General features: G+C 38.4%; 3 protein-coding genes and 1 non-coding gene across 5 annotated transcripts; all 4 read left to right on the top strand.

Moving 5' to 3' along the window:
* Positions 1-1991: 1991 nt before the first annotated feature.
* sarnp (SAP domain containing ribonucleoprotein) lies at positions 1992-7102 on the top strand. The gene is made up of 11 exons (XM_056385916.1): positions 1992-2073; positions 3194-3293; positions 3740-3783; positions 3905-3975; positions 4258-4309; positions 4633-4706; positions 5070-5107; positions 5259-5284; positions 5388-5456; positions 5658-5744; positions 5921-7102. The coding sequence occupies exons 1-11, from the start codon at positions 2041-2043 to the stop codon at positions 5960-5962; spliced, it is 636 nt and encodes a 211-aa protein (XP_056241891.1). The 5' UTR covers positions 1992-2040; the 3' UTR covers positions 5963-7102.
* A 1738-nt stretch (positions 7103-8840) lies between these two features.
* On the top strand, positions 8841-14356 carry ccnt1 (cyclin T1). 2 transcript variants are annotated; one of them, XM_056385328.1, is made up of 9 exons: positions 8841-9028; positions 9693-9774; positions 9873-10001; positions 10740-10800; positions 11500-11562; positions 11687-11732; positions 11921-12084; positions 12225-12295; positions 12421-14356. In XM_056385328.1, exons 1-9 carry the CDS (start codon positions 8856-8858, stop codon positions 13750-13752), a joined length of 2121 nt encoding a protein of 706 aa, XP_056241303.1. In that variant the 5' UTR covers positions 8841-8855; the 3' UTR covers positions 13753-14356. The 2 variants fall into 2 exon arrangements, with proteins under 2 accessions (XP_056241303.1, XP_056241302.1); XM_056385327.1 differs by having other exon boundaries at positions 11678-11732.
* Positions 14357-17034: 2678 nt separating this feature from the next.
* On the top strand, positions 17035-27729 carry kansl2 (KAT8 regulatory NSL complex subunit 2). The gene is made up of 10 exons (XM_056384305.1): positions 17035-17148; positions 19149-19406; positions 19514-19686; positions 19845-19959; positions 20312-20475; positions 20622-20785; positions 21672-21768; positions 22615-22868; positions 24363-24554; positions 26310-27729. The coding sequence occupies exons 2-10, from the start codon at positions 19156-19158 to the stop codon at positions 26397-26399; spliced, it is 1500 nt and encodes a 499-aa protein (XP_056240280.1). The 5' UTR covers positions 17035-17148; positions 19149-19155; the 3' UTR covers positions 26400-27729.
* Positions 21993-22127, top strand: LOC130175602 (small nucleolar RNA SNORA2/SNORA34 family). Its single transcript, XR_008828771.1, has one exon. It is a non-coding gene; the product is annotated as a small nucleolar RNA SNORA2/SNORA34 family (small nucleolar RNA).
* Positions 27730-27773: the final 44 nt, after the last annotated feature.

Genomic DNA, 27773 nt, shown 5'->3' with positions numbered 1-27773 from the left:
ACTCTCAAATACATGTTGCTACTAATGATTATCTGCCGTCAAATCCAAATTACAGAAAACTCTAAAAGAACTTTTATTTATATTCATAGAAGTTACGTTAGCTGCAAATGCACTTTACTTACATATGGGATCAAATATAGTATGTGTAATATTTAAGTGTCACAGGGAGCTGTTCATTTCTGTGTCATTACAACAGTAGGTCACACATTCTGCTAAGAGAGGCTTTTTCTGTGGAGAAAAAAATGGGAGGAATGCAACATTAATGAGGATTACTGAAGCACTTGTGACTCCCTAAATTCATCCGGCTTTGTCCTTCTACCCCCAGAACTATAAAGTCACTTTGTTGAAAGATTTTTTGTCTCCATATCATATGCCAAACTGTGACACTGTTTAAACCTCTTTTTAAACAATGTCAGCATTCACAGCAAATCCTGCTCAGACCTGTTCCATCTGTCATCATGTTGACCATGAACCCGGTAACTCCCCTGCAGGCCGCATCTCTAATGTGCACTGACCTCACATAGTGTATTAATATACTAAATTATTGCAAGCATACTGTAAAATAGGTCATCTCAATTAGGTCAAAAAAAGCACTGCTGAGTGCATCAGGCAATATAATAAGAATTAAACCTGTCTGAGGGTTTGAGTCAAGGTTTTGGAAACAGTTTGGTCAGCACTCATGGTTGATAAAGGTTAAGAAAAAAACAACAGAAATATATTATAGTTTGACCTTTTGGGAAACAGGCTTCTTCCCTTGTTGTTTGTTGTTGTTGTAGAAACAGAGGTAAACAGCTGGCTTGGCTCTCTCCAAAGATAACAACATTTACTCACTGCTCCAGTCCAAGAAACAATTTAGCAAATAACCAAATGTAAAACCACAACTTGTCGTTTTTACACACCGTCATCTTCCTGTTGCATTCAACAACAACATGATGCCCAATGAGTTATGTTTAGCACCTTGTTGCCTAGCAACAAGACTGTGGACCGTCTCGCTGCTTTCATCTTCTCTCCTTCAAAGAAAAACAGGGACAGAAAACTACATACACAGCATTTTAGAAGTCCATGTTGTGGTAGAGCGTAAATATTTTGCTATTACTACTAAAAATATACTTGCTTAACTTGTGTGAGGGTGTAGGAGTGAAGGGTATAGTGGGATTAATTGCCCTGGGCCTCAACATTGGAAAGTCTCTCAGGAATAAAAAAATGTGCTTCATTTGCAATGTTGAAATTTTATATTATGAGTATTTTAAGTAAAATATTTGTGCTGGCAGAAGAAATTGTTTTAGAGACAATTTCTTGTCTATAAACAACATTATTGCTAAGTAGGTAATATAGGTTATCAATTGCAGGACCATTTTCCTCATGTTACTGAAGATCAGACAGGGTGAGCTCATAAAGTGTTTTCATTCAGTTTTACCACTGTATTCAAAAACATAGTTAATGCACCTTTAGCAGCATGACAGCAGTTTAACAACTCAAACTGAGTTAATATTTACCATTAAGTCCCAGACTAGTCCCTCAGTTTGAGAGCAATGTCAGGGTCTAATCCTGTGTTTTCTGTTAACTAATGGGCATTTTGGAATTTCTTTCCCCACATATATGTGTTATTAGAAAGAATATAGAAGTACTTACAGTATAATGTTATTATTTTGCTCTTTTGTCAGTGTTTTACAGGATCCCATGTGAGATGGTCCAGATATTTGCCAGCTCGCAGAAATAAAAACATAACAACTATCTAAATCAGTACTTTTCCTTTTAGTACTTTAAGTACATATTACTTATTAAGTAACATTTTCAATGTGGGACTTTTACTTACTTATATTAACTGCAATTGTCAGTTTTGTCTCTGCTAACTTGTTAAATCCCTTCGAGGTCATTTCAACTTATTTTTCAACAAGACAAATGTTTGAGGAGAGCCGTTTCCGCGCAGGCCTGCAGTGTGTCAGTCCGTCCTGCGGGCGGCGCTGTGAGTTCGCGCCGCTGTTCAGAAGGAGAGCGGCTCCTGCTTGATTGGAGGAAGTGATACAACAACAAAGAAAGATGGCCGAAGTGATAGAGCTGCAGAAGCTGAAGGTTGGTAGTAGTATAAATATACGTTTTATTACATTCATTAGGTGGGTTTATTATGAAAGAATATGTTATAAATGGTGTTAGTTTTTATACCAAAGAGTGAGGTTACGGATAAGTGGATATTTTAAAGAGTAAAATATGTGAAGGCTAACAACCGGCGTGTGTTCACGTTGTTCATTCAGCTGCGAAGCTAACGGCTAATTAAGTTAAAATACACAACATAAAGCCATCAGAGGATTAATTAAAATTAACAGATAAAATATAGTATTATAATAAAACTTTAAATGGAGCTCCTGTTGCTAGATACAGTGTCCCGCCAGTTTTATTCAATTAAAGTAACGACAGCGCTAAACAAGCATAAGTGTTTGACCTCCATTGATCGTCTGCGTAAGATGAAATGAAACTTCATTGATACCAACAGGGGGGAACTCACTTATTACAGCAGCTTCAAAGTAGAGGAGAAGAGATTGATAAAAACACTATATACACCTATTAAATATACAGATATGACCTGCAGTTGTGTCTTGATGAGGTGTTGGGCCACCACGAACCGCCAGAACAACTGTACAAGCCACTGAACTCTAATGGATGGATGAACACCATTCTTTCAAAAGATATTCCCTCATTTGGCGTTTTGATGATGATGGTTGTGGTGGAGAGCGCTGTCCTACATGTTGATCCAAAATCTCCCACAGGTGTAAAACTAGGTTGAGCTCTAGTGACTACAAAGGTCATAATATGATTCATATCATTGTCCTTCTCATTAAACCATACAGTACCTCCTTATGCCCTATGGAATGGGGGCATTGCCATCCTGTTTTTCCACTCATGTATTTAGATTTTTCTCATAATTTATCACCCATCGTCAGTTTCTGCTACAATCCCAACACAACGACGATAAAGTAGATTTTGATTCTAGTGCTCAAATCATTGCAACACAGCTTTGTAGAAACTTTGTACAGGGTTCTCGTGATCATTCACAGATCTCCGTTTGAGCAGTTTTATTTGGAACTACCTTATACTGAAAAATCTATTGTAAACTAAAAGAGATGACAGCAAGGCAAAATTGGTGATTATTGCTTGTTTAATTAAAGTGCTGTTTCTGGTTCTCTTGCTGTTTTAGCTTGCTGAACTGAGGCAGGAGTGTGAGGCCCGAGGTTTGGAGACCAAAGGAAACAAAGGAGAGCTCATCGCTCGACTGCAAGCCTATCTGGAGGAGCATGGTGAGGATATATACACTACACATATTGAACAGATGTAGTACTTAATACGTAAACCAAAGTCTCCTACTGCACTGAAGCTTTAGTGTTATCCCTCGCTTGAGATAAAAGCGTCTGCCAAATGAGTAAATTTAAATGTGTACATTGTGACTCACTTGGTGGTATAAACAAGTGGGTGGTTTGATTGTAATCAAATAGCACAGGCATGCAAAAAAAATCCTGCACTCATTACTGTACCAAATAACCAAATTTTACCCAGAGAGTTGGTCAGATATGCACTTGATCTGATTGAGATGAATTATTTGAAGTAGTGATGTATTATAAGGCTGTGTATCCTGTTCATTCTGCATTTGTTATTGTGATAAAACCACTGATCCCTCCATCTGTGTCTCTTTCTTTCTTCCCATCTGTTGGTGGGAAATTTCTTCATCCCATATTCCAAACAACAGAGGAAGACGTGGATGTTGATGATGTGCTGGCAGAGGACACAGAGGTAATGTGATTGTGATTGTGATTTTTTTCAGTATCTGTTCTTTCACTCCCCCATCTCAGACTTCATCAGACCATTTTGTGAAGTAGTGATTCAAGTATTAAAGTTTATGTTTTACTTTTAGGACTTTGCTAAAGTTGAGAGTGCCAACAATGTAAAAGCCGACAAGGATGACGAGTCAGCTGAGTGCGAGACGTAAGTTTATTTTCATTTAATCTACACAATTTTTAACAAACAAGCAAAATATCATGTTTTAATTAGTAACATTTGTTTTTTCTGTGCTATAAGCATTAGTCTTGATCCTAGATTATGTGGCTGAAATTCATGTGTACATTTTGTCTAAATGGCTTCACATGTGGGGGTCATCAGGTTTGGTGTAGAAATGTCACCCCCAGTTTTATGATGTGTCAATAGTTTTCACCACTAAAGTAAAATCAATCGTTGCTTATTCGATGTCTTTACATGTTTTTCTTTCAGACCTACTGAAAAGAAGGTGGTGAAAATAACTCCTCCATCATCTTCCAGTGAAGTACGTATGACATGTTTGCAAGCACTAATAATTTGATTGTAAGCCTCAGTCTGCATATTTTAATGCAAAGTTTGTCACATGTGAAAGTGATATCACACTTAAATGGCATGTAACACAAACGTCCAGCAGGAACTTCTGTAACATGGTAACTTTGAGTGGTCTTCAAAAGTCTGTGTGACCGTGAAACCCAAGAACTCATAATAGTACATGATAGATTCATTTCAATGTTTCGAAATATTCATCAGCAGACCCAACACCTCTGTATGTGCAGTGTCAGTCTCAACTGTTCAAGTTCTCTGAAAATTTTACCTTTTGTTGAGCAGAGACTACAGAAGAGAGCTGAACGTTTCAACATGCCTGCGTCATCTGAGAGCAAGAAGGCCATACGTGCAGCAAGGTAAGGCTTCAACACTATCCTTCTATGAGTGTCTTTTAGTTTGGATCTTATTTTCAAGGTTTTGACCATCGTTTCTAACAGTAAAAGTAACATATACCATTAAAAACACAATGGGACAACAAACGCAAGCAGGCAGATGATCAGACCATGGCCACATTTATTTAGAACAGAAAACAAAAGTGAATACTAAAATTATTTCTCAAACATTCTGTCCATTCTGTTCTTAGTTTCTTGTGACCAGTGTCATCATAACTGATCGAAATGATGGCCAAAACCCAAGTTGGTATAAGCTGGATTTATACTTGAAGTAAATATCAGTGTTCAAGTGTTCAATGTTCAATTCATTATGTTCCTTTTCTCAAGGTTTGGTTTACCCGCTGATGCTTCCAGTCCCTCTCCAGGTCTGTAGTTGCTTTACTGAACTGACTGCTATAATGTAAAATAACATTATATATCATAGTGCTTTGTGAGCATGTAACATTTAACATGTTCACAATGTCTTCCGCCTGCTGTTTCTCACCCCACACTTTCATTCATCCGTCTCTTACACAGGTCTGGTTGCGAACAGTAAAGCTGCTGTAAGTTTTGCAAAAAATATAGTTAACACTTTTTTTTTTTTTTTTTTATCGCATTGTTTAATGAGACAGTTTTAAGTAGATTGTTCTTGTGTCTCTCACAAAGGTGAACGTTGATCAGCTGAAGAAGAGAGCGGAAAGATTTGGCATGAACGTGTCATCCATCTCACAAAAGGTGACTATGAGCTTGTATGGTTGCTTGATTCATGGTGCAAATACATTTAAAAAATGTAGCCTTTCCTTGAAATATTAACAGTAATTTACAGCTGAATATCAGATCATTTTTGGGAAATATGTGGACAGTTCCCAGTTTCCTGGCTGGAAAATAACGTTTGTCTAAATTTGTCATTTGAATGATACCATTTCATTTTTCCAGATGGAAGAGGATGAAAAGCTGAAAAAAAGGAAGGAGAGGTTTGGGATCTTAACAAGTGCAGGCTCAGGTGGTGGAGATGATGCTGAGGTAACTTTTTCACATTCTTTGCTTTTGTTTTTATTGTTTGACTTCAGACATTAGTGGTCAGTTATATTTTATCACAATGTAGAGTGTTATAAAAAAGACCAGAGGGAATGAATGGTGGAAATGAAAAAAGAGAGGGAGCCTAATAATGTAAATGTTTTCTTTTTGTTTTTCCACAGGCAAAAAAAATGAAGCGCGCTGAAAGATTTGGGAAAGTGTAAATACTGTTTTAGAGTTCGCTTTTTTTGTAAAGCATTTTCATGGCTGTACAACAACGATCCCCGAAGAGGACAAATATCACTAATAGGATTCCTATATATCAAAAGTATAGTTAAATACAAAGACAAATGGGTGAGTTAAATTGTTTAAATGGTTTGAAAAACAAGGAAAGAAAAAGGTTTCAATTATTTACTGAGCCTGAAGTTAGTGGATATTATAAATCTGAAAAAAAAAAAATTTGATTTGTCTGTTTTCATTTTCTCACTCCTGAGAGACAATTCTTTTCATTTCCCTGCTTTTATATAGGAGTTATTGGGCTGTGGGCTGTGTGAGCTCCTGTGTAATGTAGAAGATGCTAGTTTTGTCTTACTCATCTTTCCTGTTGTTACTGCTCATCTGACAAATAGGACTCATACTGTTTTTCTGATTTGCTCATCTTAACTGCACATTTATTGACTCTTTATCAAAGTAATAGTTGGCCATTGGTGGTGAGTCGAGCAACTTCCTGCAGCTGCTTCACAGTAAAAGCCTTCCAGCTTACTGCATAAAACCACTTGAAATTTCACAAATCAAACTGAAGATGCGAGTAAGTTGAGGGAGGGAATACATTTACTGTGGAGTAGCTGCAAGAAGTGTAAAATTAAGTAACAAGTTTGGTCATGTATGCAAGTTTGCTTGATACAAGTTTGTTCAAATCAGGATGAAATTAGGAAAAGAAAGAAGAATAAAGATCAACAGATCAGAAACCAGTGAGACGGCTTTTTCTTGTTCAAAGAGAATAAGAATAGAAACAAAACCCGGAGAGTAGCATCTCCAACAAGGAAAATGGAAGATTTCAGCGGGTGAAACAGAAAATGTGTAAAATGTGTTGAGTTGAACAGTAAAAAAATATCTTGCTTATGACAATTGAAAGTAAAATCTATATTTATCAGAGGTAATGCAGTTGAATATTTTAATGTTCCTTTTAAATGATGTAACTCACTTATTTGTATTTAATAGTATGTTTAATTGTACTTTTGATTTATCAGATGGCCTGTTATTTTCTTGTTTTCTTTTTGGGATTCCATTGGTACACTGCTTCAGTTATCTGTCCATTTTCTAACATTTTGTGATTTGAAATAAATTGTTTTTGATTTTTTTGATATCAGCTTCGTTTATATCTTGTTTTTACTCTCTGTGACTTTATTGTAAGCACTTGGACTTTGCTATAGAGAGTCGCTGACTCATTTAAGTGAACTCAGTTATTCATTATGTACGTGCAGTCTCAGGGAAACAAGTCACTTAAGTCACAGTTTTCCTCAGTGCTATGACTATCAAAAGTAAGACTGGAGTGTTTTGATTTGATATCTTAGCTATTGAAACTCACAGTCATCAAAAATTTAATTTGAATATATTTTTTTATGTTCATTATCATTAATTAAATTAGAATGAGGTATAATAATATTTCTTTTCAAGTCTGAGGGTTATTATACAATATTGAAATATAATTTTTGACTGCTTTTGCCACATGAAATGCCATACATGTACAATGTCATCATGATTCTTGATTTGGACACTGAATTAGTGGTGAGCTATACAAGTAAAGTTACACAAAAGCAAAAACAAAAGCTCAGTACTCCAGCTCCTCAGACAATTTTATGGCATGGCACTTTACAAATTTTAAGTTCTTGTTTTGGGATAATGCACTGCACTCAATATTATTGATTTGGCCTCTGTTAAGTACTCACAGAGCTTTACACTTGAGATCACAAAATGTAGGACATATAGACTTTACTTATACTTGACTATTTGAAACTTAATACAGAAACATTCTGGTGTCATGTTTTGACCTGATGAGATCCAGGAACATTAAGAAAGTAGTTTGACATCTGAAGATAAGCTTTGCACATTCTCACAAACTAAATTATTTAATTTTCCAGCCAATGCATTAATCAAAATTGGTCTCAGTGTTCTAATGGTGTTTTATGTACTAGCATGCAGAGACCTGGAAAGACTTGTAACTGACTTGCAGATTGCTTATGAAGACTTTAGACTTAACAGGGACTGTACATGCCATTAAATTGTTGTGGACCCAGATATAAAAAGGTGACGGCTTTCTAACCTATGACTTCATACAAAGTGTTTTCAGCACCAGCAACAGAAGACATGAAAGTGTATCATAGCAAGTGTCAAATAAAATTTGGTCAGATTGTCTAGTGGGAACATAAAGTTGTGGTAAAATGGTATTTTCTTCTTTTTGTGATACTATTGTGACTTTTTTTTTTAAATTACAAAACTAATAAACAATGAAATGAAATGTTCCAGGGGTTGAAGTTCAATTAAACAAGTAAGGCTTTAATAGTTCATATAAATTATTGAATAATTTACACATATTCTTTAATGTTTTGGGGCTGGTAGATTACTATGCCTCGATTGTACTGTTGTATTTCATTAATGAAAAGTTGATTTTCTGTTGTGTAATAAAATGAACATTGTGGACATTAGCTATTTCTAAGATAATAAAAAGATTTATTATATAAAAGTTTTTGTTTTATATTGCAAACACTATAAAAACCAAAGAGCACATATTTAACAGTAATTTAAAAAAACAAAAACAAATGTTACAACAAAATTATCTGGATAAATCTCTTGCTATTGACTTTTTTTTTCATTATTCATTTTTTTTTTTTTACTTGTAATCCAATTTCTTGACAAGAAGTAATTTTTTGGGATAAATCATTTGCAAGGGCTTTGGGGTGCCAGGAAAAAAAACTGTGGGGGAGTTTTAGTGCCGCCTGCTGGTCACCAACGGAATTACAATCCTCCCGACCCCCCCCCCACCCCCACCCCCCCACTCTCGATGTGACGTATGTTCCTGTGACGCGCAGAAATTTTAAACTCTCGTCCTTCTTAGTGATGGCGGCTTCGTTTCGTTCTCTCCCTGCAAGCTGTAATAACAAATGGTACTACACCCGACAACAGATCGACAACAGCCCATCTCGGCGAGCTGGACTTGATCCCGACAAGGAACTGTCCTACAGACAACAGGCAGCGAATCTGCTCCAGGACATGGGACAGCGGCTCAATGTGTATCTTTTGTCGTGGGTCGACTTGCGTCTCACCTAGCCTACGTTAGCTTGTTAGCTAGCGAGGTTTAGCTTCTCGTGAAGCCGGTTCGGCTGAGAGCGCCGCCGGTGTTTGTTATTGTGTTTCGTTCGAAGGCCAGTAGTTTGTTGTTGTGTTTCCCATCTGTATCGTGTGGTGGTTTGTCGTGTCTACGATAGCTTGCTAACGTTACCTCCGAGCGGCGTAGCAGGCTGAACCGGGGCCGTGAAGGCCTGTGGTCGGCGGGCCTTCAGGACGTTAGCATTAGCTTCACCTCTTGCTGTAAATGCTTATGAAGAAAATCTGTAGAGTAGCAGAGTGTGTTATATGTCTAGGAACATTGTGTTTTTAGTCTAAATGTTTAACGAGTTACACGTTTAGGGTCAACCCCTCAATATTTTATTTATAATAACTGCTTCCGGCTAACCTCAGTTTGATGTGAAGCTAGCTGGAGCTTCAACTTGTTGTTCTGCCACTGATGTGATAACAGACTAATGTAATGCTTATTTTTATGAGTTATTAGCTAAATTGAAACTCTTCAGTTATGTTATTTCACGTTGAAACTAATTATTCAAGTCATAACCCCATTACACAATCGCAAGTGTTTTAGTGCTATTTACCACATTGTCCTTAACTGCAATACATCAGGTCCCAACTTACAATTAATACAGCTATTGTGTACATGCATCGATTCTACATGGTCCAGTCTTTCACCAGATTTCACAGAAATGTAAGTAATGTTTGTCATGGTCACCTGAAACTCCTGATGTTACTTTCAATATGTTAATCTGCCATCCTATGAACTTTATTTTGGTTTCCCCATGCCAGGTTATTGCTCCTGCAGCTCTCTTCCTTGCAGCTAAGGTTGAGGAACAGCCCCGAAAGCTGGAACATGTTATCAAAGTGGCTCATGCATGCCTCAATCCTCAGGACCCTTCACCTGATGTACGCAGTGATGTAAGTGAAAAATACTCGCATTTTTTCCTTGTCACTAATGTGTTTACATGATAGGGGATCCCTGCAATAATACAGTTCAGTTACTGTGAAATGTAAGTGTAATTTGTGCAGATTATTATTGGTTTACTAATTGTACTGGTTTTTGTATGTGTGGTCGTTCAGAAACAACAATTTGGATTTAAACTTTTCTTTGTAGATGCACACTTTGACATTTGATTTGAGTCAGCCACTGACTTTTTCATTGCTCCAATTTGTGACACTTGTCATCACATTTCACTTCTCCTGATGTTTTAAAATCTAATCTATCTTGGAATAAGGTTACCAGCTATTTTAATTTTCTTTTTGTATGCTTGTGTTTCACATTGCATTTGAACTGGGTACAACTACATGATGAGGTGTTTAATAATGAGCTTTTATTACCTCATATGTCGATGTTGCATGATACGTGGGTCAAAAGACGAAATGCATTTCAGTGTCTGTGTAGGTTTTCAGTCATGCAGGTAATGTGATGTCTACTAGTTGTAAAACAAAAGCATCTGTACTTGCTACGTAGCTTAAGTCATCCCTGCAAGAAAGGTAGGTTTAATATGTTTGAACATCAGCAACCGGACCTTTTATTTTTAACGTAGAGATCCATTCGTATGAATGGTCAGACATCACATAGTGTGTCCAGTTGTTCTTGTTTGACAACGGATAGAGGGCGCCCAGTGAGTAACGTGCCTGTCCTCTCAACCTCAGGCCTACCTGCAACAAGCCCAAGACCTGGTCATTCTTGAGAGCATAATACTCCAGACCTTGGGTAAGTTGGGAAGGAAGACCCGGGTCCCTTGATTTCCCTCCAGAAACACGTGATTATAAAAATAGTGCTAACCTGTTTTTATTTTTGTCCACAGAAACCCCATAAGTGGTTAGACGCACTGGAAAGTGACACACACTCATGCTTCATATTAGCATCGCTTTACCCGGCGTTAAATTAGCCGTTTTTCCTCTTTTGTTTTATGTCCTTAACACCTCACATTTCCTTTTTTCCTTCATATTTTTTAGCCATTTGTAGTAGGTCTGTGTGATGACTTGCTGCATTATCATGAACAGTGGCTTTTAGTATGTTCGCTACAGATTGCTTAATCCTATGCCATGTTTTCAAGCTTGGAGTTGAAGAAAATAACATTGGCTTCGATTGAATTCACTGTCATGCACCAGAACAAGAGTCCAGAAATAAGTTGTAAACTTAACTGACATGCCATTAATGTTTTTCACATTCAACAGTTAACATTTTCATGTTGTCCAGGATGTTATCAGAAGACCCCACGCAAACTACATCCTTTGCAACATTTAGTAACAGTATTCATTTTCTGATTTTCAGGGACCTTTGTTAGTGATTACTACAGAATGGGGGAAAAAATCTTTATCATGGAAATCTGATTAGATACTACTGTCTGGTGCTTATATTCTTTTTCTTTATTAAACTCTGCCTATTTTTGTCCCCTTTTTATTGCAGCTTTTGAAATCACCATTGACCATCCACATACTCATGTTGTCAAGTGCACTCAGCTCGTCAGAGGTGAGTATCAACTCTTCGATTTTGTGAAGTTCTGTTTTGATAATTCAGCATGATTTTAAGCCAGCTCATTCGTTTATTAAATTGCAGGTTTTAAGTGTATTTCTTTGTTCTGTTGTTGTTCCAGCGAGTAAGGATTTGGCTCAAACATCATACTTTATGGCTACAAACAGGTATATTTACAGTTTACTGTAAAACATTAGCTATTGTGTCTTTTGATATGAAGAATAAAATGGTGGAGCATTTTTTCATATCTTTTGAGTGTATTTAGTATAATCGTCAAACTCAATATACTGAATGTCTGTTCTTTCTCCTCCTGTTTCTGTTTTTTCTTTCTTCTGGGACATATCCTGCCACGTAGTCTGCACTTGACCACGTTCTGCCTGCAGTATAGTCCACCAGTTGTGGCCTGCGTGTGCATCCACCTCGCCTGCAAATGGTCCAACTGGGAGATCCCCGTGTCTACAGACGGCAAACACTGGTGGGAGTATGTTGATCCCACAGTCACCCTGGAACTGCTGGATGGTATGTGCTGCAAAGGACCTGGTAATACAAGCAGGAAAAATGTGTTTGAGAAGGACCTTAAGGTCTTACAACCGCTAGAGGGTAATATGATAAATGTTGGGGATTAATAACATTAAACTATAACATGTAACTTCCCTCAGAGCTCACACATGAGTTCCTGCAGATTCTGGAAAAAACACCCAGCCGCTTGAAACGGATTCGCAATTGGAAGGTACATCTTTTTTTTCCCCCCATTGGTCCTTTGTAACCTACAGAGCACAGCAAAGTCATCCTGCATCCTGTGGGCATTTTTAATTGACTCACTTAACAGTTATTGTCGGTTTTCTTGCCTTCAAGGCTGGAGGTCAAACACCCAAAGTCAAGCCAAAGGTCCAAGAGGAGGGTGACCAGAGGGACACCATGATGAGTATGATCTCTATGGCTTCATCTGAGAGTACTGTGGCAGGTCTGATGAGCCTCTCAGCTCCGCCATCTGCCTCTTCTTCCTCATCCATGGGTGATAAGGAGAGGGGAGCCTCTGGCAGCGCTCAGACTTGGAGTGGAAAAGGTCAGGCTGGATCTGAGCAGCAACAACAGCAGCAGCAGCAGCAGCAGCAGCAACAACAGCAGCAGCCGCCCAACCATGAGGTCCATGCCCCGGCTAAAGTATCACTAAGCGAGTACCGTGCCAAGAATGCAGATGTCCTGGCTGCCCAGAAGAGGAAGCTGGAGAACATGGAGGCCAGTGTGAAGAGGGACTATGCTAATGCTGCCCAGGCTCTCATTGGTCAGCAGCAGAGGAAGGAGAAGCAGCAGCAGCATCATCACCAGCAGTCCAGCACCTCCTCCTCTGACATGTCCAGCCCTTCGCCCATTATTCTGAAAATCCCCTTGGAGAAGGAGAGGCACGACAGGAGCTCTCTGAAAATGCGTTTCCCCGTGGCAGGGGGAGGAGGCAGTGGGCACAGCAGCAGCACCCGAGGTCAAGATCAGGACATCAAAGTCCGAATACGAGTGCCTGAGAAGCAAAGGGGGAGTTCGGGAGAGGAGGGCAAGAGCAGGGACAAGCACAGGGAACGGTCTAATCATCACCACCATCATCATCACCACCACCACCACTCCTCCTCCTCTAGCAGTGCCTCCCTTTCCTCTTCACATAAACATTCATCTAGCTCCAGTGGGGCAGTAGGAAGCAGCAAAAAAGTCCCTAGTGACTCCTCTAGAACAAGCTCTTCATCCTCTTCTGCATCACGCAAGAGGACACACTCCCAGGATGGCACAGCAGGCTCTCACGCTGCCTCAAAAGTCAGCAAGTCCTCTAGGAATCCCTACCAGCTACCGTCCCTGTCTTCCTCATCTGGGCAAACTCTGGGGCACGGTCCTGACATTCTTCCTGCTCTGGGCCTTCCCCACCACCAAGGGAGCTTTTCGCACTCCAAAAGTGACAAGACAGACACTAATGGGCATGGTGCGGCGGGCGGAGCCCAGTCAAATGAGTACCAGGACACTTTTGAAATGCTAAACTCTCTTCTGAGCGCACAAGGGGTCCAGCCGTCCCAGCCGTCCATGTTTGACTATAGATCCCAATATGGGGACTTTAGGTACAGCAGTGGCTCCAGAGGGAACAACCCCAGACCCCCACCCCTCCCTTCAGAACCGCCTCCACCACTGCCACCGTTACCCAAATGAGTTCCTGATCAGGAGATGTTATTATGTACATTGTGCTTGACATCACAAACATCCATCTTGTTACATAAAGTATTGAATAATTTTTTTTTTTAAAAACTCACCCAACGTTTTTAAATGGGCTTCGGTGTGACAGCAGAGAAATGTACTGGTGAGATAAATGAATTTTTCATTTTACAGTGGGGCAATAATGAGAGGCTTGAAAAGCTTGCAAAATGTGAGAAAAAAAATTACAGCAAAGTGTAGATAAGTTGTTTTTTTTTGTTTTTTTTTTTTTGTTTTATTCTTTACTCAAATGAAATGTGATGATGGGACCTGATTACTGTTTTTAAAGGAAGTCATTGTCTTGAAATCATGAGGAAACTAAAAGATTTCCATCACATACCTGTTATGTCTTCTTACCGATTGTCTTTTTATAATGTTTTTATAGTATGTTATTTATTAATTGAATACTTAAAAAAAAACATAGTCCCCTTTTCTACCTTTTTTAAGGCTTCCCCTCTATGTTCATTTTGGCCAGAGGGATATTTCTTCATCAAGACTGTAAAGGCTAGTTTGAGAGTGCATGTCTCCAAAGCCATCTTTTCAATATTTTTGTCTTTTTTTTTTTAAATATATTTTCTTCTTCAGCCATAACCTCAAAAAAAGGTGAAAGCCCCACCCCTGGTGTTTTATCTATTTTGTTTCCTTCATTATTTGGTAAACTTGTACAAAGATTGTAAAATGTTTAAAACAAACATGAAATATTTTTTACATTTTGTTATAAAAAATAGCAAAAAAAAAAGAAATGTAAATTGAGGAAGCTTGTACTTTTTGTTTTTAAGATTTGGAGTGTTGCAGTCATTGTTTTAAATGGTTGTAAAATATTCACATTCAGTTCTGTAATAATTACACTAATGGACAAAGTTCATACCGAGCATATACATTTATGGTTTATCAAAGGGTTCAGAGAGTTCAAACATATCTACCCGGTATGGTCACAATGAAGGAACTGCCAACAAAAAAATCTCTCGAGAGAAGAAATGAGTTCTTATGCTGACTTGTCCATCTGTTTCCTCAAGAGGGAGTCTTTTTGGGGTGATCACAATTACATTAAAAGATATAAATATGCAGCATTTATGGATACACAACATTTTCACCCTGAAACTAAGGCAAATTTTTTTTATTTTTTTGTGCTGGTTCTCACTTTGTGGTGACCATATCGAGCACAGTGTACAACAAGTATTCACAATACAGATTATCAATGACTGATCGTACGCCATCTGTCTGTCTTTATGGTTGTCTTTCATTTATGCATTTCCTGTGGGGATGTTTCAAATGTGTAAACTGCAGTATACACCTGACAATTCACGCTGTTCCAATTTAGTCATGTTAAAGCTGTCTTTTGACTCCATACCTTCAAACTAAATTGGTGGATATTCAGTTTCAGTTTGTTGTTTGTAACCCTTCCACAAGCCATGATTCATCAAAAAATGTTGCATGTGTTCTTTAGTTGTGTAAAATCATACACGGCAAAGCAGGTTATTGACATACCTCCACTACAGGGTCATGAGCATGAAGTATAATACTGTAATTAATCTGATTTAATGTTTAAATTTTGTGTTGGAGCAAAATGGTCGAAGAGGTGCTATTTGTTGGCAAGAGAATCGGGTACCATCTGTACATTTAATTCATATTAAGCTTTATATGGTTTTGATTGTATAGTGTTACTGCTCTTAACCTGCTTTCTGTGTGTTTCAGTTTGTAATCAACAATTTGTTTTAGGCAGTTCACAGTAATGCAGTACAACAAATCAGCCATACAATTGTAAAATATTTTTGTTCCCTTGATATATGGAAGATATGCTGAAAGAATACAGCTCTTTGCTCAGGCAGCAGAGGTTTTATTAGTTATTCAACTCTTGGTTGTAACAGGGAAACAGTAAATGCACTGAATATTTATCTCAGTAGGATTGCCTACAATGCAATTGACCAAGTGTTAAATGTATTATGGTTAGACTATTAGAATAGACGTCCAATGTATCATTGCCATTTTTGAAAATTGTTTAATTTAATCTGGACAAATCTTCCCATTTAAGTATTAACTTAATGCTGTGAGAAAGTTATAAAGTTATACAAAAGGACACGCAATTTTAAAATAAACCCATATGTGAGAAGAACGGAAGACACTCATGCAACCTAACAATGCAAAATCACATAGCTACAATAAGTTTTCATGTCTTTTCACGTCTTGGTGTTTTTAGTGACACTCAGGTCTGGAAATGAAACATTTTGGGATTTTTTTTTTTTTTCAGTTAAAAGGTTATACACTACCGGTTAAAGGTTTTAGAACACCCCCTTTTCCAGTTGTTACTGAAGTTTACAGTGTAATGTCTCAGTGTTTCTGAAATGAAAGCATAGAACAAATGAATAATAAAGATTATAAAAAGGAATAATGGAATCCTATATCCTAAATTTAATCTAAATTTTTGACTCACCTGAATAAACTTGTGGCGTTCCAGTTCATCCCAAACCAACTCGATGGTGTTTAAGTCTGGAGACTGCCCTGGTCTTCCATCATATGAATCCAGTGTCTAGTTCTTTTTTTTCAGTGTTTTGGGACATTGCTTTGCTATAGAATGAACCCCCAGCCAACCAGTCTGCCTTCCTGTGTTATTTGCCTTGTTCTCACCATTCTGATAGCAATATACAGTACTAGTTCCTGCAGTACATTATTGTCCTAATAAGCCAGGGGTGTAGTAACACAGTTTGTTTGAACACTGCCGTTGTACAGACAGAGGGTTTGCAAGTCTTCAACAAATGTTGGGGGACCTGTAGGAATTGTTTGCATTAACTTTCAAGGCTTCATTTACTTCCATTACTGCAGGAAAGCAGTAAGTGAATGTAATTCACAAAACCTGAAAAAGACCTGTTATTTATGAAATTTACATGATTATTCAGTTTTTGGTCACTGAAAAAGTTTACTGTTTACCTTTGCCCCATTTAAGGTTAACCACTGTCCTGCTCAAATTTCCAATAATAAAACTGGAAACGTGGAGGGTGTTTTTAAACTTTTGAGTGGTAGTGTATGTAAACACTGTTTTTTTTATATAATGTGGTTGCTTTATTCTCAATTAAAGTCAATAAATATTTTAAGAAAACGCTTGTTGCATTGCATGTTTTTGTAAAACTTCACTGCTGCAGTATTGTGGGTGTAATAAATATTATGGTTGATGGTACTTTGAGTGGCTACTAGATTGGCCAATGAAATACCTTGAACTCTTGAAGCTTTGGCCAATCAGAGCTCTGAAAGGGCGGGGCCAGTGTGAAACTGCAGCAGCTGTGGCAGTTATTAGTCAACGTTAGAAAATCGGTATAGTGCACTGCGGGAGCCAGACTCGATCCGACGGTTGAAAGGAAGGTAAGCGGCAATAAACACAAAAACTAGGATATGGTCGTCTTCTAGCACTGCAGCATTTCGACGATACTGAGAAAAACGACTATCTGTTGTCAGCGGTCTGTAGAATTCGGTTCTTGGCCGTGAATTGTGAAAATTAGCGGTTAGCTAGTGTTAGCAACTCTTAACAAAGATGGCGACCCTATAACTGAAATAGTGACGCAGTAAAGAGAGGCGGGCTAAAGCGTGGTGTGGCGCCTGGTTAGATTTGTTCAGCACAGAGGAATGTACTTCTACTACATTTATATTTGCAATAAAAATATTTCCACCCATAAGTTAGTAAGGCTGTGATTGCTTTGGGATGTATAACCGTTGTCTATATGTAACACTTGAGAAACTTGATCAGAATATGACAAGCCACTTGACCTGCCAACGCCTGCTACGTTACTTAACTTAATATGATGAATAACAATATTTAAATTTAATCTGTTTGTGTCATAACTGTCATAAACATGGTGTTTATTACTTAAGATTCATATAGTTGTGTTTGGATCCTGCCTTTTAAAAAATCACCATACTTAAACATCTTTGAACTTTGTACCCAATTTGTTATTAATGGGCTAAATAAGCCACGTGGATTCATAAAATGTGTGTATTTTATGTCAAATTCTCTGCTTTAAAGCATCGCCCGCAATTACATGTCTTTGTGATAACTGATTCAGCCGAAATGTCATTTGCATTATGCAGTTAGAGTATCTCCCAGCCTCCACATTTAAATTGAATCCTTTTGTCTGCAAATATGTATATATTTTTTTAAAACCTTAAAACGTCCATTGTATTCTCCCAGAGCTCGTCGTCATAATTTCATATATCTGGTTTAGTGCATCTAGCATCACAAGGCTGCAGATTAGAAACCAGGAAATATTTGGGATTTTTTAAAAATGTCTGAAACGATTAATTGATCATTAAAATAGTTGTCAAACTAATTTTCTGGCAATCAGATACTGCTTTCATCTTTAGTTGTTAGTCTAGCTCTGAATTGTTTGTTTACAAAATGTAAGACAATCGCCTGATGTCCATTGTATTTTCTTCAAGGGGATATTTTTGAATATCTGTTTTTTTCCAACAAACAGAAAAAAACACAAGGATATTCAGGTTTACTGTCATAAATAACAAAAATCAGGGAACAGACTCCAATTCAGGGATATTTTTGCTCAAAAATGTCTTAAAAAATGAATTTGCTGAAATGATTTTCTGATTATTTTTAATCAGTTGGCTACTTCTTTATTCTCTAGTAGTTGGTGCAGCTCTTGCAATCATAGTCCATATAAACCTTTTGTCTATAAAATGCCAGAAAATAACTAAGTGTAACAATTCTCCGAAACTACGGTTTGGTTTGATTTTCTTTTGAGCCAAGATTAAGTTCATATCTGTGTTTTTGGGTGGGGGATAACAAAAAATCTTCCAACACTTCTGACTTGAATGTACCCAGGAGGTCTGCCATCTCAGGGTTATTATCTTGAGCTAATTACACTAACCCAGTTTTTATGCAGACCTGATCTCTTGATCATTAATAGTCACGTGAGGCATGCAGTTCTAAGACAATAAAACAGGCGTAATGTGTAATAGTTAGAAAATATACAGCTTGCCCATAATTTAAATAGAATTTTAATTTCGATAATTTACATGCATTATAATGTTTGTTGTGAAAAAAGAAATCAGTTTTGCTGCATTAGTAACGTAATGAGTGCTTGTGGTTCTGTTTGCCGGTATCACGACATAAGATCGTAGATGCTTGTGTCGTAGTTTTGGTGTCAATTTCAGAATCATTGAACCTATAAAAATAATAAAAAGGTCCCTTGTATTTTTCTAGGTGATATAACATATGGTTTACTGTCATGCAAGACAGAGGAAGGCAGCAAATCCTAAATTTTTAGAACCAGCAAATGTTTGTTGCTTTTGCTTGAAAGAATGAATCAAATGATTAATTATCTAAATACCCACTGTCTTAATCATTTTTGCAGACTTGCAATGAACAGGATACGAATCCATGTTTTGCCATCAAGTCGGAACCGGGTGACCCAGACACCCCGACCTCAGGAGCCTCAGGCCTGCTCCTTCACCCAGCGACCCTGCTCTCAGCCCCGTCTGGAAGGCCTGGAGTTCTGTATCAAACACATTCTTGAGGACAAGAATGCCCCATACAAGCAGTGCAGTTATGTCTCTGCCAAGAATGGCAAGCGCTGCCCCAACGCTGCACCAAAAGTCGAGAGGAAAGATGGGTGAGTAGAAAACAGAGTCTGAATTTCTTTTACGTGATAAGATACCCGATGACAAATCCAAGCAGCTTACTGACTCCTCTTCTCCAATTACTCTGACTGTTTCTCAGAGTGACATTCTGTGCAGAGCATGCTCGCAGGAATGCCATGGCTCTCCGAGCTCAGATGAGAAAGGCGTCTTCCGGTCCATCCCCAGAGGCACTGTTGTCTCAGCTTAGTGGATACAACCGTGCAGAGACACACAGCCTTGACGGAGGTCGTTCTGAAGCAAGTCGTATTCTAGGTAAATGGTCAGTTCCAGGGAAATATTTTGTCAACTCTAGACACGTCAGTGGCGTGAATCTTATTTGTTCTGCTGTGTAGGTATGGGGAAATTGATGATGACATCATCACCTATGTTTAGATATAATTTTGATGTTTAACTAAGTTTACTCTGGACAGATGAGGACAGTCTGAGTGAGGAGGAGCAGGGACCATTGGTACTTGACCAAACATGGAGAGGAGACCCTGACAGTGAAGCCGACAGTGTTGACAGTGATCATGAGGATCCTCTGAAGTAAGCTGAATTATTCAACCATCTGTAAAAGGTTTACTTTAATCTCTTATTGTATTTTTATTTGAACTATATTGTAGCGTGTATAAGAACCTTTACTTTAAAGGTGCTTAATACATTTATTTAACATTTGCATCAAGCAATAGTTGTTCCCTGTTACAAACTAATTCTGAGCAAATTTTGAGTATGTATCGTGTGCACACTGGAAACAAATTTAAGTAAAGTCAAAAAAGTCGGTATGCATACCAAAAACACTTGACTTTTCAGTATGCCGTTGATGTAGCGTACTGCCCCATAATGCACTGAGGAACTGGAGGGGCTTTTCATTCTAAAATTATGTAAAAATGTCTCTTAGACATGCAGGAGTGTACACAGCAGAGGAGGTGGCTCTCATCACTCGAGAAAAACTCATCAGGCTCCAGTCCCTCTACATTGACCAGTTCAAACGCCTGCAGCACCTGCTGAAGGAGAAAAAGCGCAGATACCTGCACAACCGCAAAGTGGAGCACGAAACTCTTGGTGAATATACAACTGTTGGTCACAAACTAAATGTATTTTGCCTTGTTTACATAGCTGTTCCAACAGTTCTTTTTAGGAAATTAACCCACACCCTTTTATGTTCACAGGCGTTAGCAATTATCTGTATTTGTTTATGTTGATAACAGGGAGCAGTCTGCTGACAGGCCCTGAAGGTCTGTCAATGAAGGAAAGAGAGAACCTGAAGAAGCTCAAAGCTCTGCGCCGATACCGTCGTCGGTATGGCGTGGAAGCCCTGCTGCACCGGCAGCTGAGGGAAAGGAGGCAGGCTGTGACAGAAGGAGCTCCTCAGGTGCGATTTAATGTTTAAGAGTCAATTCACCAAAGCACAAAAAAGTCATTTACTCTTAGTGGTGTCGAGCATGTGAATAGTTTATCTGTGCAGCTTTTATGATATCCATGTGTGAACTTCTGCCACCACCCCAGTATACAAGGGTGAAGGAAATTTTTTCCAGGACCAAAATCAAAGTCACAAACATTGCTTTCAACAGTTTTAACTTTAACTACATTACTACTGAAGAAATACAGATGTCCCTTTGACAATTGATATCCAGTGCCTTATGTCATTTTCCCATAAAGGCTAACAGAGTTGGAGAATATACTCAATACGTATTTTTTTTTATTTTAAATGTGTGTTCTGTGTTGTATGAGTTGATTAGAGATGTAATTGATTGAAAGTGAGACCAAATACTTTATATGGAAGTGTAAGATTGGGCCTCTACCTCCGATACATATGTGCTACCCATATTTCCTGAGATGCATTTTTTTTTTAAAGAAAGTTTTCAATGCTGAGTGCACTACAGACAAAAAATGTTCTCTGTGGATTCTTGACATATCACACATGGGGGTTTGTGCTTTAAATGTATATTGGGGGGTAGTGTCCTCAAGTACGTTGATTACTACAGTGAATTGGGATAACACATACTTTTGGTTTAATATTATGCTCGACACATTTGAGTGCAACAGCATAAATGTGAGATTTGGAAAGCCCATTACATGAAGGACATCAGACACTTACACTCAATTTTCCGGCTTTTCCTCTGACCATTTTGTGGCATCCAGGAATGATAATGTTCTTAGGCATGATTGTAGTTGTAAAAGAAATACTCTTTTCTTGGTTGATCTTTTTGCCCTTGTGTAGTGTGATTTTTATCCAACACTTCTTTCCTCTGTTGTAGCCACACTCAAGAACAGTCTATGAGAAATGCATCTCCTTTGTGGAGGGAACCCGATGTACCAATCCTTGCCTGCCTATGACCCGGCACTGTCTCTCACGTATCCTCAATGATGTTTTCAATATGGGTTTTGCCACCAATAGCATGACCCTTCCATTCAAGAAACCACAGATTAGTTTTCCTGTATTGAATGGAAGAAGAACTTACATTTTCAAACAGTGCTTGGTTATACTTGCTTCTTTCATTTACATTTCAAACTTAACTGCATGTTTATCTACTCATTTAAACTGTCCTTCATCTTTCTCTTTTTGAACCGTATTCATCTTGGCCCCAATCAAGACCAGCAGCTTGCAGTAGCTGCTGGTTTCAAAGGGAGCCTACATTAACTCCTTCCTGTGGTCTGTTGATTTTTTCCCAGAGTTACACAGGGGCTAATCAGTTCAGTTGGAAGGAACAAAATATCTTCCCAACTTGCCTTTTATTTTAACCCCAAATCATTTGGGCTCATCTGGGTTTACATGGTAGTATTCAACGTATCAACTAAGAACAACAAAATCATTCTACTGAAATTTGTGTTCTGCATATTTGCCACCTTAGACAGATTGGTGATTAAACTGTCCAGACACCTGTGTTGCATTGTGAACAAATTGTTCAAACCCAAAGTTTATGCTTAGACAGAAATCACTAACTCGTTGTACAAAACTACTCAGCCATAACATTAATAGAGTTGAGGCTTGTGCACCTACACAATAAGGAGCTTTATATTGAGGAATAATGCAGCAAGATTTCTTTCATAGGAAGAATTGTAGTACTTGAGGCTAAAGTTTCTTAATCAAAGTCCACATGTCAGCACTTGGTGGGGGCAGTTTCTTTATCTGTTTTGTTCTAGTTTTCATTTGTATGTGTGTGTACATCAAGTCATTTTCCTTGACAACCAGATACTCAGACATCTACCAGGACAGCAATCAGGTGCTTTTCAAAATGTGTCCAGGCCTGAAAGATGTTCCCTGTGACCGTACCGTGCACATGGGTCAGTCTGACGATCCTCGCTGCCCACTTCACCTCAACCTGCCTCCCCCCATGTACCAGCCTGAGCAGGAACCTCCACCACAGGATCAGCTCACCCTTGCAAGCAAAGACATGTATCTGAGTGCAGCAGAGCTTCAGCCCACAGAGAGCCTTCCCTTAGAGTTCAGTGATGTACGTAGATATTTTCTTGCCCAACCACTCTCCTCTAATGTGTTTGTACTGTAACAAAAATGTCATGCTCCATACTTATTATTAGATACTGGATTGCTGGTATTTTAGGATGCTTTCACAGCTACTGTCTTTGGTGCAGTTCCAACTCAATCTCTCAATCTAAGGGCATTATCAAGTGTATAGTTTGTTTCCTCTGTTGGTTAACTTGCTGTGTTTTCCCCTTGGTTTGGTTTCTTTTCACACAGAAGTAAACCAAAATGCATTACTAAAAGGGCATGTGACAACATTCACTTCGATGTGTCTCTGGCCGGAGTGAGAGTCTTATCTGCCCAAATATCAAGAAGGCATTGTACTTGATAGCTAGTCTAGGTTCAGCCTTGATTCATCCTCCAGATAGCTGCTAGTAAATGTTGATTCCATTCATTGGCATCAAATGGCACCTGGCTATGGGGAGCCATTCAGCTCAGATGTGCAGAGTACACTTTGTGGTTGGGTCAGATCAAGTTCTCTCTACAAATGAGCCGATGAGTTTGAGTCTAACTGGAGAGAAGCCACTTCCTCTAAAGGGTCTCAGTGCTTCGGTTTGCTCTTTTCAAATCTGTGATAATGAATCAAACCATGAGGGGAAAACAACCAGGGTTAAAATAACAAAACAAAACAAAAAAAATACAGGTTTGTAAACGCCCTAACTCCGGTGCACTTGAAGAGGGTGGGCGCTAGAACTGTGTGATATGAGTGAGTGATTTTCAGCATGAATTCATATGAATTGTCAAGAGTGATCTATGTAATACCATGGTAAAATGAGTGCAGCAGTTGCCATAACTGTAACATCCATTATTTACCTGGCAGTCCGTATGACTTCATGTTTACAGCTCTTGGTTTATTTGGGGGAAAAAAAGTTCAGTGTGAACATGAACCAGAACTTAAAAAAACCCAAAAAAACCAGTTTCTTTTCTGGACCAAATGAACTGCACTACAAGTGTGAATGCGTCCTTAAAATACCACTGCTGGCATCTTTTGAAGAAGCCATGGGTACATGACTTGTGTTTTAACATTTAAGTGTAGTGACTATTGCAGCTCTTAAAACGACATTAAACTGTTGCTACTATAAGATTTAGTCGTGACTTGTGTTGTAATAAATGATCAAAAGTTCATATTTATTACCCAGATCTTTACAGCTCACATTTGTTGTTTGTTTGTTATAAAATGATCTTTGGAATGTAAAAACATAAAATTTGGCTTAAACAATGGCTAGGTGTGGTACAAACAGTCAAAAACTGCACGTTTCTCTCATACACAGAGCAGCAGCAACACCTGAAACTGATTGCATTGACCTCTTTAAGTATATCTGGATCAATTGTACCAAAACAAGGATGCCTGATGACCAGTGATGTAAACATGAAGCAAACATATATATATACATACAACTGAAAATGGCTCCTATAACAAGTTTAATGTTAAGATTTAGATTTCATAAATATTCCTGTTATACAGGACCTGGATGTGGAAGGGGATGGTATGCAGGGCCCTCCGTCCCCTCTTCAGTTTGACACAGCCCTGGCCCTCGAGGACCAGACCATCAGAGCCATTGCTGAGGCCCCAATGGACATCCTTACTGGAGAAGACCCAGACCAGGTCGACCTGGATGCCTCAGAAAGAGATGTGGATGCCATCATGGATGACCAGGTTAACTCTTAACTAGGGGCTTTCTTCGTAGTATGTCACACTGTTAGAGGCAGGTCTAATACAATCTTGGTCACAATCTGTGTCAGACTGAACAATTTCAGTTTCAAGCCATGTCAAATTATGCAATGAATGTAAATTGGGGAAAAGAAATGTAACTTTAAAGGATAGATTCACGTTTTTAAGTCTGTCTTAAAACACTGTTTGAGTGCTTATTTAAGAGTTTCTTTGTCTTGCTATAATTCCTCCTGTTCATACTGACCGTTAAGAGATTCTATCCGAACATGCCTCCAATTACAGTGATGGGTGACAAGATCCACAGTCCTTGTCCCATGCAAAAATATTTTCTAAAGTTTATCATAAGTTAATGACGGTCCAGCAATCTGGGTTTGACAAATCCAGTTGCTAGCTTCCAGAGTTGAATTCATTTCAGAACGAAGGTCCCTTGTGGTGTTATCCCTCCACTGCAGCTCAGCAAGAACAAACTGTCCAGGGAAACTGAGAACTTTAAGATTAAAAAGACTAACTTTGGAAGCTTCTTCATTTGTCCTACTTGTCCGTTGGAATGGTTGTTTTTTTTTGATAGAATGAGGACTGTGGATTTTGTCCCCGATCACTGTCATTGTAAACAAGTTAGGAAGGGATCTGTATGAACACACGGAGCGGTAACAGCAAGCAAAACCAGTTTCAGTGATAATATTAGCACCTGGGTTACATCACAGGTGCATTGGGAAGGAGTCCCTTCATGACCAGTATAACCAAAACGAATGCTTACACCAAGCAAAACCTGTTATGTCCATCTGGAGACCTGATGAATGTTTTCAGACAGAATTGAGAAATTGTGTTATCCTTAAATGACATGTCTCTGCTTGCCTCATCCATCTGTACTGCTCATGTTTTGAACATGTAGCAAAACAATAAACTTTGGCCATAGACCTGGCAATTCTTTGCACTGAAAGATTTCAAGTGGGAGGAGGGTGTGGGCAGTGTTGTGTCCTGTGAAAAGAGGGTAACATGGATTGCCACTTTTGCAAAGTGCATTTGACGTGAATGGTTCTTGGTTCAGCCAGCAACTTGGTTTCATGCTGTTCCCATCTCTCCTCTCACTTCCTGTCCTCTATCATCAACTGATAATAAAGGCAGAAAAAGCCCAAAAATATACTTGGAAGAAATGTTTTATTTACCATAGTTCACTAGTGTATTCTGTATTGTCTCATGTCAAGGTTCAATTTATTCATCCATAAAAAACATGCTGATTACAGTGCTCTCCTCACCTTATCAAATGAAGCTGATTACCAAAATAAGGGAGATGAATACTGTTAAAGTAAAACATAGGTAAAAACAACATTAAACTAAACTTAATAATAAAAGCATTAAACTATAAAAAGAGCCATCAAAGGAACAACATAAAAACAAAAAAATGGTTGTTTAGTTTACCCTCACTGATTTGAATGGGGTGGACAAAATAAATAATACTTGTCAACATAAGGCAGTGCATTTCAACACCACCACAAGCTACAGCCTCCAAAATTATTACACAGTTGAATCAACAACTCTTAAACATAGTTTCAACAAAAACTGAACATTGAAACCTTCATGACGGAGGATTTTCTATAAGCCTATGGAACTAGAAAGCAGTTTTAGCCAGGTGTTCCCAATAAACTACCAACTGAGTGTATGTTGAGTAAGCTAGAAAATGACACCTTGGAGACAAACAGATCAACTGTACCAATAAACACTTCCTGTTCTTCTACCTAGGTGGTGTCAGAGGTTGTAGGAGGTGAAGAAGACGCCATTGATAATTCACTCCAAGACATCGACGCTGCCACAGTTGATGCTCCCAGATGAACAAACTCGACCTCTTCAGCATTATCAAACGAACAAGTTTCACTTTATAAGACTTCATAATACAGCCCGTCATAACGGTCATCTCATTGGGGAAATCGGGTACATACAACATACTGGTTCCTACTGGTGCTTTAAATGTCGGTACAGTGGATGGAAACAAGAGCATGTGAACATGGGAGTCACAGTTAGACATTTCAGAGTTCAGGCTACCTGCAGGCTACAGCACTGAGAAACAACCAAAGTTGGGGAAAATGGTGTTAACAAACTTGTGTAATAAAAGAGTTATAAGGGGACAACAGCCACACATTATATTAAAGCCAAAATACCTTATTACTGTATAATGTAAAATACAGTTTGTAGTTTCATTCATTAACAAACATTAGTGCAGTCTCACTTCTCTAGGGCATTATATGATTTGAAATAAAAACAAGTTAAGAATTGGGTCTATACATAAACTAAAATTTGCTGCTAGCAGGCATGGTCGTCCAGCACTGCAGCAGCAACATACAACTAAATGTAGAGCTATAGAAGGTTTCTATTGTCATCTGCGGAGGGAAGTCATGCAGTAATATTACAAAGATGTAGGTGGATCAAACATGGCTAATATTTAATGTTTGATAAGGAATCTAGTCGTCATTTTGAATGAACAGAATAAGGTATGTGGGATGATTATAGTATGTAGCTCTTAATACCCTTTTTATATTTTAATACCCAGTAAGAAAAACTAGTCCCAATATTATTCATTTTCCCTTTTCCCCTTGTTTGCTGTCACTCTACCTACATTTAAAGGACAGGTTCACAGTTTTCAAGTCGTTCATAAACATCACATGCCTATATGTATATTGAAAGCATCACTGGTTGTAATTGTCACAAAGAGATCCCATTTCAGTGTAACAGTTGGGACAAAATCCTCAGTCCTCAAAAACTCACTGTAAAGCTAATACGAGACTTACCAGTCGATATCCTTAAGTAATGTGAAGCTATCCTTTTAATACCGGTGGGAAACAGTAAATATCATATTGGTACCTACAGCAGATTGACAGTGTAAGTTGTTGGCTGTGTTACGAAGCGTTGCCCATGTTTCATTTCCACAAAGACTGATACAGAGTTGACCTTTTCATAGAGGTCATCGTCAGAAGAATGACGTTTTCAGGTCACTTCCAATAGACAATTAGACCACATGTTCATTGATTGTACTACTTTGTCATGTGGGTGTATTTATTGTGTTTTCATGTTTCTGTCTGGGTTGAATTTTTGCATCTGTTAAAACAAACAAAAAAAAAAAAAAAGGACACTCACATCTCATCCACAAATAAACTATTTTCTGATACAGTAGTTGAGCTCGTCTTAATGATTTCCAGATCTGAGCAGATT

The sequence above is a fragment of the Seriola aureovittata genome, chromosome 9 (assembly GCF_021018895.1).
Source record: "Seriola aureovittata isolate HTS-2021-v1 ecotype China chromosome 9, ASM2101889v1, whole genome shotgun sequence".
NCBI classification, from domain to species: Eukaryota; Metazoa; Chordata; class Actinopteri; order Carangiformes; family Carangidae; genus Seriola; species Seriola aureovittata.
This window is presented reverse-complemented; position numbering and strand designations above follow the sequence as displayed.

Bases quoted from the DNA above. Each gene is read 5' to 3' on its own strand.
- sarnp (XM_056385916.1), top strand. From the start codon at position 2,041: ATGGCCGAAGTGATAGAGCTGCAGAAGCTGAAG. The intron at 3,784-3,904 runs GTAATGTGATTG...TTTTACTTTTAG, and splicing joins TGCTGGCAGAGGACACAGAG to GACTTTGCTAAAGTTGAGAG. The intron at 5,285-5,387 runs GTAAGTTTTGCA...TCTCTCACAAAG, and splicing joins TTGCGAACAGTAAAGCTGCT to GTGAACGTTGATCAGCTGAA.
- ccnt1 (XM_056385327.1), top strand. From the start codon at position 8,856: ATGGCGGCTTCGTTTCGTTCTCTCCCTGCAAGCTGTAATAACAAATGG. The intron at 10,801-11,499 runs GTAAGTTGGGAA...TTTTTATTGCAG, and splicing joins CATAATACTCCAGACCTTGG to CTTTTGAAATCACCATTGAC. The intron at 11,733-11,920 runs GTATATTTACAG...CCTGCCACGTAG, and splicing joins TACTTTATGGCTACAAACAG to TCTGCACTTGACCACGTTCT.
- kansl2 (XM_056384305.1), top strand. From the start codon at position 19,156: ATGAACAGGATACGAATCCATGTTTTGCCATCAAGTCGGAACCGGGTG. The intron at 21,769-22,614 runs GTATCCTCAATG...CCAGATACTCAG, and splicing joins GACCCGGCACTGTCTCTCAC to ACATCTACCAGGACAGCAAT. The intron at 22,869-24,362 runs GTACGTAGATAT...CCTGTTATACAG, and splicing joins TTCCCTTAGAGTTCAGTGAT to GACCTGGATGTGGAAGGGGA.